The sequence below is a fragment of the Halictus rubicundus genome, unplaced genomic scaffold (assembly GCF_050948215.1).
Source record: "Halictus rubicundus isolate RS-2024b unplaced genomic scaffold, iyHalRubi1_principal scaffold0104, whole genome shotgun sequence".
NCBI lineage: Eukaryota > Metazoa > Arthropoda > Insecta > Hymenoptera > Halictidae > Halictus > Halictus rubicundus.
Genome location: NW_027488645.1, coordinates 347108 through 357082, shown reverse-complemented (window position 1 = coordinate 357082; position 9975 = coordinate 347108). Strand labels below are relative to the sequence as shown.

At 43.3% G+C, this 9975-nt stretch overlaps 1 protein-coding gene across 1 annotated transcript; it reads right to left on the bottom strand.

The window, feature by feature from the left end:
• Window positions 1-754: 754 nt before the first annotated feature.
• LOC143363723 (uncharacterized) lies at window positions 755-7221 on the bottom strand. Its single transcript, XM_076804269.1, has 7 exons — window positions 7205-7221; window positions 6765-6911; window positions 6450-6718; window positions 1261-6379; window positions 1183-1194; window positions 1012-1098; window positions 755-926 (listed from the first exon to the last, which is right to left on the bottom strand). The coding sequence occupies exons 1-7, from the start codon at window positions 7219-7221 to the stop codon at window positions 755-757; spliced, it is 5823 nt and encodes a 1940-aa protein (XP_076660384.1).
• Between the last annotated feature and the right edge of the window lie 2754 nt (window positions 7222-9975).

Here is a 9975-nt window from a genome sequence, read left to right as displayed (position 1 = left end):
CCTCTATGCTATCCTATCCTCTATCCTATCGTATATTCTATCCTATCCTATCCTCTATCCTATCCTATCCTCTATCCTATCCTATCCTCTATACTATCGTATCCTCTATCCTATCCCATCCTCTGTCCTATCCAATCGTCTATCCTATAATTTCCTCTATCCTATCCAATCCTCTATCCTATCCTCTATCCTATCCTATCCTCAATCCTATCCTATCCCCTATCCTATCCTATCCTCTATCCTGTCGTATCCTCTGTCCTATCCTATCGTCTATCCTGTCGTATCGTCTGATCTATCCTATCCTCTATCCTATCCTCTATCCTATCCTCTACCCTATCGTCTATCCTATAATATCCAATATCCTATTCAATCCTCTATCCTATCCTATCCTCTATCCTATCGTATCTTCTTTCCTATCCCATCTGTATACGAAGGTAGCAGGAATTTGGAGACTGCGCCTTCTCTCAATGAGTATTAGTCACTGAGCACCTTGTTCGATTGACTGGCATACACGAGGTACTATGTACACTAATCACAATTTATTTTATATCAATATGTACAAAGTGCGTTGCGAAATTCCGTGACGTATTGTATTTAATGACTTCGACGTGGCGATCTGTAGGTAGTGATCTTAGAGCGTTTTGTTCGAGTTTTTAAAAGGATCTGATCTTGTCTCGTTACGTTTCGTCTAACGTCACCTCGGTTGTGTCGTCATTGGTCGGTTGTCGCTGTAGATGGTGGAATGTTGCGTTTTTTAATTGGTCGTGGGTGTGTCTTGGGAAGTTTGGAAATCGGAGGGGGAAGCTGTCAGGAAGCTTGTCTCGTCTTGTCGATGTCTAAATTTATGGTGGCGTTCGTCGCTGTTTCTGTCCTGTCGCACGTGGTGTCCGGCTGTTTTATTGTAGGGTCTCGGTGGCCCTAAAAAGCTGTAAATTATAAAGTTCGGTACCAGTCCGTAGGGTTTCTGCGTCTGGTGTGGGGTTGTAAATCGCGCGGCCTAAGCCGCCGTACGGGCGTTTCGGCACGCGCCGTTCTTCGTTGTTGCGATCTGCAACATGCCGCCCCCCTTGAACGATTATGTTCAACTGGAGTCCCTGTCTATGAATACAATGTGTACGCGATGTGAACTATGTACGTCGATGCTTAATCTACATTATCCTATTTACATGTGTTATACGTTACGAGGTTTTTACACTAATATATACATATATAGCGCCTTATGAATATGTATAATATAGAGTATGAAATAAACTTAAATACTATATCGGTAATGGTGCTAGACATTTAATTGATCTTTTATATTCGCCGCTCGCGGTTCGTATAGTGACGACTCTGACAATATCGTCTTCTCCCGGATGAAGTTGTGTTACTCTAGCGAGAGTCCACCGCATCGCTGGTAAATTGTCGTCACGTACAGTAACGATGCTGCCTATTTCTATTTGCTCTGGTTTACGAGTGTGCCATTTTTTGCGTGTGGTGAGTTCGTGTAGATACTCCTTACTCCATCGTCGCCAAAAATGTTGTCGCATTTTCTGAACGTGTTGCCACGATGACAATCGACCAGTAGGGATCTCTGACCAGTTATGATCGGGTACAGTAATTAGTGTGTCGCCTATCAAGAAATGTGCAGGTGTTAGGACGGAAAGATCGTTTGGATCGGAGGATAGAGGTGTCAGTGGTCGGGAGTTCAAAATAGCCTCAATCTGGTTAACATATGTTAATAACGCCTCATATGATAGTAGGGTTTCGCCTATTATTCGCGTCATGTGAAATTTGAGTGACTTTACGGCCGCCTCCCAAAGTCCCCCAAAATGCGGCGAACGTGGTGGAATGACGTGCCACTGTATGCTTTCGTTGGCTAACGTGTTTGCGATACTATTGTTTATCGATTGAGATCTTACAAATGCGTACAATTCTTGCAATTCTCGTCTAGCGCCCACAAAATTTGTCGCGTTGTCCGAATAGATATGAGCGCTTTTCCCTCTGCGCGCAAAGAATCGACGTAGCGCCGCGAGAAAGGCTTCCGTTGTCAGATCGCTTACGATTTCTATATGTACCGCTTTTGTCGCAAAACACACGAAGATGGCCAGGTACACCTTTACCTTCCCGCGATTTCGTTTAATTTTTTCTTTTATGAATATTGGGCCACAAAAATCAACGCCTGAATGCAAAAATGGTCGTGTACAATTGACTCTGTCTTTTGGTAGGTCTCCCATTAGGTAATCTATTGTCGTGGGTTTAGCGCGCCGACAGGTAACGCAAGCGTGAATAATGTGTTTTACCGAATTTCTGCCGCTCGGAATCCAGTACCTTTGTCGAATGGAATGAAGAGTCGCTTGGATTCCGCTGTGAAAGTTTTGCAGATGATGATGCCTTATAATCAAGTTTGTGACGTGATGGCCCTTTGGTAGTAACAATGGATGTTTTTCTGAATATGTTAGCTTGGAGTGTGCTAATCGACCGCCTACTCTCAATAATCCGTCCTTGTCTATAAATGGATTTAATGGGGATAATGCGCTACTGCTATCGTTCTGTTTGGTGATGCTATGAATTTCCTTGCCAAACCCTTCCTGCTGTGTGAGCTTTATTATTCGCAAAACGGCCTTGTTTATCTCGTCTGTTGTGAGTCCAATTGTAACGCGTTCCTTGCGCGAGCTGTTAGTGCGAAACCGAAGGCAATATGCTACGACACGTTGTAGTTTCAAAAATGATGAGAATCGCTGTAATGTTTCGCACTCTGTTTGTTGAGTAACGAACGCTTTCAGGGGGCGCATTTCCGGTATTTCCGTTGCAGTTAATTTAGTAGTTGGCCACTGACTTTCTTCAGACGACAGCCACGTGGGCCCAAATTGCCATAATCTGTCTCCTATATATTCTGCAGTTGTTAAACCTCGCGATACTTTGTCCGCTGGGTTGTCGCCTGAAGGTACATGTCGCCACTCGTATTTACTCGTGATAGATTGAATTTCCGCTACGCGATGAGAGACAAAGGTTTTTAGAGCATGTGGGGATGAATTTATCCAATTTAGTACTATTGTTGAATCTGTCCAAAATTTGATTTCGTTAAATTGTAAATGACGTAAACTGTTTAATACATTATTAAATAACTTAGTCATCAGATGTGCAGCACATAACTCTAGTCGCGGTAACGTCAATGTTTTCAGCGGTGCTACCCGCGATTTGGCACATAGCAATTGCGTTTGTATATCCCGACAGTTCCGCGCTCTTATATAAATGCATGCTCCGTACGCTCGTTCACTAGCATCACAGAATCCGTGGAGTTGTAGCGACGTGTAGTTGTTAATTACTACTTTACGTGCTATGTTTATCCTTTTTACGTATGTTAAGTCTTGACAATAGTTAATCCACTTTGTATGGAGTTCTATCGGTACTGATTCATCCCACTCTAATTTGTTTGCCCATAGCTCTTGCATAAGTATTTTTGCTCGAATTATGATCGGTGCTAGCAGTCCTAGAGGATCGAATAACTGTGCTACCTGTGATAATATAGTTCGTTTTGTTATGCGTTTTGTAAATGTGAATTCTCTGTTCGCGTAGCTTATCGAATCCTCCCGTGCGTTCCACTGTATACCTAGAGCGTTTACTGTTTCGTCTAGGTCTAAGTTAAGGTGAGCCTCCTCACATTTATCTTGTTGGCCGTCAATTAGTTCGGGGACGTTGGATGCCCATTGTCGGAGTTGAAATCCTCCCTTTTGACAGAGCGTCGTGATTTCCTCCCGAATTTTGATCGCGTCTTCGTACGTTCTCGCGCCCGTCAGCAAATCATCAACATAAAAGTCTGTACGAAGTATTTCCGACGCTATTGGGTGATTCGCGGCTTCATCCCTTGCTAGTTGGTGTAATGTTCGGATGGCTAGGAATGGAGCGCACGAGGTTCCATATGTTACTGTATTCAACTTATATGTTTTTATGGGTTGATCTGAAGTTTCCCGCCAGAGAATTTGTTGGTATTTGCGATCGTCCGGATGAATTTCTATTTGTCGGTACATTTTCGCGATATCTGCTGTCAGTACATAAACGTGTGATCTAAACCGAATCAATAGAGAAAATAAATCGTCTTGGATGGTGGGCCCGGTCATAAGTGTCTCGTTCAACGATATACCTGTCGAGGTTTTGCATGACGCATCGAACACAACCCGCAGTTTTGTGGTGAGGCTGTTGCCTTTTATTACCCCGTGATGCGGCAGGTAGTAACCGCTATCGGTCGCGGAAGACTGTGTTACGGTCATATGCCCTAAGCTTTCGTATTCTCTTAAGAATTCCGTATATTGAGATGCTAATTGAGGGTTTCGGTTAAATGAGCGTTCTAAACTATAGAACCGTTTTACTGCTACATTGTACGACTCGCCGAGTCTCGTGGTACCCTCTTTGAACGGAAGCCGCACGGTGTATCTACCTGTTTGTGTATTACGGGTACTTGTTTCTTGGTATCGTTTTTCGCATTCTGACTCTTCCTTTGATAGGGGGGACCGTTCAGGACTGTCTTCCACCTCCCAGAATTTCGCGATTTGGTTATGAAGCGAATCTAGCGCTAAATTGCAAACCCGTGAGTTTAATTTATTTGTTGTCGGTAAGTTGCCCGATACTACCCAGCCCAATCTGGTTTTTTGTAGGATAACAGACGTATTATTAAGGGTGATTTGACCGATCGCGAGCAGTTTGTAAAAAAGCTCGGCTCCGATTAAGCCGTCAATTCGCGAGGGTTTGTGGAAGTTGGGATCCGCTAAGCGTATGTTCGCAGGTATTGCTAGTTCCGCGGCGTGTATCGCTTGATTCGGGATGGATCCGCTGATCCGGGGAACTACCAAGAAATTTAGTTTGGCGGTGAATATGTTCATGCGCGATTGTATCGTGGTGCTAACAGACGTTTTAATTGTCGAAACGATTTGATTTATGCCGGTCACTGGAATGTTTATTGGATCGCGCCGGAGACCGAGCTTGGCGACTAAGTTGTCTGTAAGGAAATGCGATTGAGATCCTGAATCTAGCAAGACGCGACATGTATGAAGCGTGCCGTGTTCGTCTGCAATGTGAATCAATGCAGTCGACAATAGTACTTCCGAAGGTGAATTCATTGAACTTAGCGTGGTAGTTGGAGACAGCGAGGGTTGGTTCGATTCTTGATTGTCTATATGTAAAATTGTGTGGTGCTTTCCCTTGCATTTTTTGCACGTGGTTGCTTTACAATTTTTAGTCGCGTGATTTGAACGAAGACAGTTATAACAGAGTCCCGCTTTCCGTACCAATTCAATTCGTTGTTCTACGTTTATGTTTACAAGCTTCGGGCAGTATTGCGAATAATGACCTCCTTTGCATAAATTGCAGATACACGGAGATGTTACGCTGCTTGGATATGCGAGTGACGATTTCGAATGATTATACTGATTCTGTGGTGCTGATGTACGTTGTATGGGCTGATACGATTTTCTACATATTTCTTGTTGCGACTCTTCTAACAATTGACAACGGTCATGCAAAAATTCTAATAATTCTTTCACGGTCGGAAATGTTTTCCCCTGTGTATGTTCCTTCCATTTGATGCGAGTTTGTTCGTCTAGTTTCGAGACGATAGCATATACTGGAAAGGCTTCTAAAAACGGTTTGTCTAAGGCCTCTAGCGCGCGGTAATGTTTGTTAGCTGTATCTAACAGCTCTCGTAAGGAATTTTGTTGCGTTCTAGTGACAAGAGGCAATTCAAACAGTGCCTTTACTCTATTATTTATAATAGCGGTGGGATTATCGTAACATTTTTCTAAAATGTTCCACGCGACCGAATAGTTGGCTGCAGTGGTTTCTAATGATTCTATTTTTTCCGCTGCTTTACCTGTCAGACACGAGCGTAGGTACATTAATTTCTGTGCGTCTCGAAAATGTTTGTTATCGTGTACGGCTGATTTGAATGTATCTGAAAAACCTGGCCATGCTTCGTACGACCCGTAAAACTTAGGCAGGTGCATTGTAGGCAGTTTTACATGTAATTCGTCCGTACTCTCAGTTACGGAAGCTACCGGTTGGCCCTTGCCTGACGTTTCCTCAACCTTTCTCGCCGCGTTATCGATTATCGTTTGTGCTTCCGCAATTGCCTTAAAATAAGCGTCTTCGAACTGTGTTCGTTCTTGTAACCGCGTCTCAAATACTTCCGGCCCCGCTATTACTTCTAGTGCGTCTTGAATCAAATCGAATGATTTAAGATCCTCCTGCATTCTCGCGATTCGCGTCCGCAGCTCATTGCTCGTGGATTCTTCGGCTTTATTACATTGATCTAAGTATTTACGAAACGCAGTTGCCTTTGCTTTTAGGGAAGCGCGTTTCCTAACTAGTTCTGATTCGCTCATTTGCTTAGAGTTTGACATGTTGACTAATTACGTTATATTATGCCGAAACCGAAAAATATAAAACGGAACGGAAATATGCGACTAGCGACTTACGAATCTCGTCGTTCCCCGTTGTGTACGCTGTGATTCGGCAAGCTCCAGATGAGATCCTCCTATAGATGTTTCCGCAGTTCTGCTTCCGTGACTGGTAGTCGCGATGGTTGATGACTCTCGATGATCCCGATGCGCTGATCTCGATGTCAAATGGTCGATTGCAGTCGGCGGATGTGACGCTCCTGACGTCACCGAATCTGCTCGCTGCGGTGCGGATGTTGTACTCCAGTACAGCCGAATCCGTGATGATGATGTTCCGGACGTTGTGTCTTTGCACAACCGAATCCGGTGTTGTTGATAGGGAGGCGATGCTACAGCACCGTTGAATCCGTACCCTTTGTTCTGGATGCTGCAGAGGTGATGCTCAAGGCACGACCGACTCCGCTGCTCCTTGCACTTGCTCTTCCGAATTTCGCGATGCACGTATACTGATGGACACAGATACCACGGTACTGTATCCGGCTCGAAGGACCAAAATTATGTATACGAAGGTAGCAGGAATTTGGAGACTGCGCCTTCTCTCAATGAGTATTAGTCACTGAGCACCTTGTTCGATTGACTGGCATACACGAGGTACTATGTACACTAATCACAATTTATTTTATATCAATATGTACAAAGTGCGTTGCGAAATTCCGTGACGTATTGTATTTAATGACTTCGACGTGGCGATCTGTAGGTAGTGATCTTAGAGCGTTTTGTTCGAGTTTTTAAAAGGATCTGATCTTGTCTCGTTACGTTTCGTGTAACGTCACCTCGGTTGTGTCGTCATTGGTCGGTTGTCGCTGTAGATGGTGGAATGTTGCGTTTTTTAATTGGTCGTGGGTGTGTCTTGGGAAGTTTGGAAATCGGAGGGGGAAGCTGTCAGGAAGCTTGTCTCGTCTTGTCGATGTCTAAATTTATGGTGGCGTTCGTCGCTGTTTCTGTCCTGTCGCACGTGGTGTCCGGCTGTTTTATTGTAGGGTCTCGGTGGCCCTAAAAAGCTGTAAATTATAAAGTTCGGTACCAGTCCGTAGGGTTTCTGCGTCTGGTGTCGGGTTGTAAATCGCGCGGCCTAAGCCGCCGTACGGGCGTTTCGGCACGCGCCGTTCTTCGTTGTTGCGATCTGCAACACCATCCTCAAACGTATCCTATCCTCTATTCTATCCTATCATATATCCTATAATATCCTCAATCCTATCCTTTCCTCTATCCTATCCTCTATCCTATCTTATCCTCAATACTATCCTATCCCCTATCCTATCCTATCCTCTATCCTATCCTATCCTATTCTCTATCCTATACTATCCTCTAACCTATCCTATCCTCTAACCTATCCAATCCTCTAACCCATCCTCTATCCTATAATATCCTCTATCCTATCCAATCCCGTATCCTATCCTCAATCCTATCCTATCCCCTACCTTATCCTATCCTATCCTATCCTCTATCCTATCCTATCCTCTTTCCTATCCTATCCTCTATCCTATCGTATCCTCTATCCTATCCCATCCTCTATCCTATCCAATCCTCTATCCTATCCTCTATCCTATCCTATCCTCAATCCTATCCTATCCCCTATCCTATCCTACCCTCAATCCTATCCTATCCCCTATCCTATCCTATCCTCTATCCTATCCTATACTCTATCCTATAAAATCCTCTATCCTATCCTATCCTCTATCCTATAAAATCCTTTATCCTATCCTATCCTCTATCCTATCCTATCCTCTATCCTATCCCATACTCTATCGTATCCTATTCTCTATCCTATCCTCTATTCTATCCTATCCTCAGTCCTATACTATCCTCTACCCTACCCAATCCTCTATTCTATCCCATCCTCTATCCTATACCATCCTCTATCCTATCCTATCGTCTATCCGACAATATCCCCAATCATATCCAATCCTGTATCCTATCCTCTATCCAATCCTCTATCCTATCCTCTATCCTATCCTATCCTCTATTCTATCGTATTCTCTATCCTATCCCATCCTTTATCGTATCCTATCCTCTATCCTATCCTATCCTCTATCATATAATATCCTCCATCCTATCCTCTATCCTATCCAATCCTCTATTCTATAATGTCCTCTACCCTATCCAATCCTCTATCCTATCCTCAATCCTATCCTATCCCCTATCCTATCCTATCCTCTATCCTATCCTATCCTCAATCCTATCCTATCCCCTATCCTATCCTATCCTCTATCCTATCCTATACCCTATCCTATCCTATCCTCTATCCTATCCTATACTCTATCCTATAAAATCCTCTATCCTATCCTATCCTCTATCCTATCCTATCCTCAATCCTATCCTATCCCCTATAATATCCTATCCTCTATCCTGTCGTATCGTCTGTCCTATCGTATCCTCTATCCTATCCTATCCTATTCTCTATCCTATACTATCCTCTAACCTATCCTATCCTCTATCCTATCCTATCCTCTATCCTATCCTATCCTCTATCCTATCCTATCCTCTATCCTATCGAATCCTCTATCCTATCCCATCCTCTATCCTATCCTATCGACTATCCTATAATATCCTCTAGCCTATCCTATGATCTATCCTATCCTCTTTCCTATCCTCTACTCTATCGTCTATCCTATAATATCCAATATCCGATCCAATCCTCTATCGTATCCTCTATCCTATCCTCTATCCTATCCTCTATCCTATCCTATCCTCAATGCTATCCTTTATCCTATCCAATCCTCTATCCTATCCTATCCTCTATCCTATACAATCCTCTATGCTATCCTATCCTCTATCCTATCGTATATTCTATCCTATCCTATCCTCTATCCTATCCTATCCTCTATCCTATCCTATCCTCTATACTATCGTATCCTCTATCCTATCCCATCCTCTATCCTATCCAATCGTCTATCCTATAATTTCCTCTATCCTATCCAATCCTCTATCCTATCCTCTATCCTATCCTATCCTCAATCCTATCCTATCCCCTATCCTATCCTATCCTCTATCCTATACCATCCTCTATCCTATCCTATCGTCTATCCGACAATATCCCCTATCATATCCAATCCTGTATCCTATCCTCTATCCAATCCTCTATCCTATCCTCTATCCTATCCTATCCTCTATTCTATCGTATCCTCTATCCTATCCCATCCTTTATCGTATCCTATCCTCTATCCTATCCTATCCTCTATCATATAATATCCTCCATCCTATCCTCTATCCTATCCAATCCTCTATTCTATAATATCCTCTACCCTATCCAATCCTCTATCCTATCCTCAATCATATCCTATCCCCTATCCTATCCTATCCTCTATCCTATCCTATCCTCAATCCTATCCTATCCCCTATCCTATCCTATCCTCTATCCTATCCTATACCCTATCCTATCCTATCCTCTATCCTATCCTATACTCTATCCTATAAAATCCTCTATCCTATCCTATCCTCTATCCTATCCTATCCTCTATCTTATAAAATCCTCTATCCTATCCTATCCTCTCTCCTATCGTATCCTCTATCCTATCCCATCCTCTATCGTATCCTATTCTCT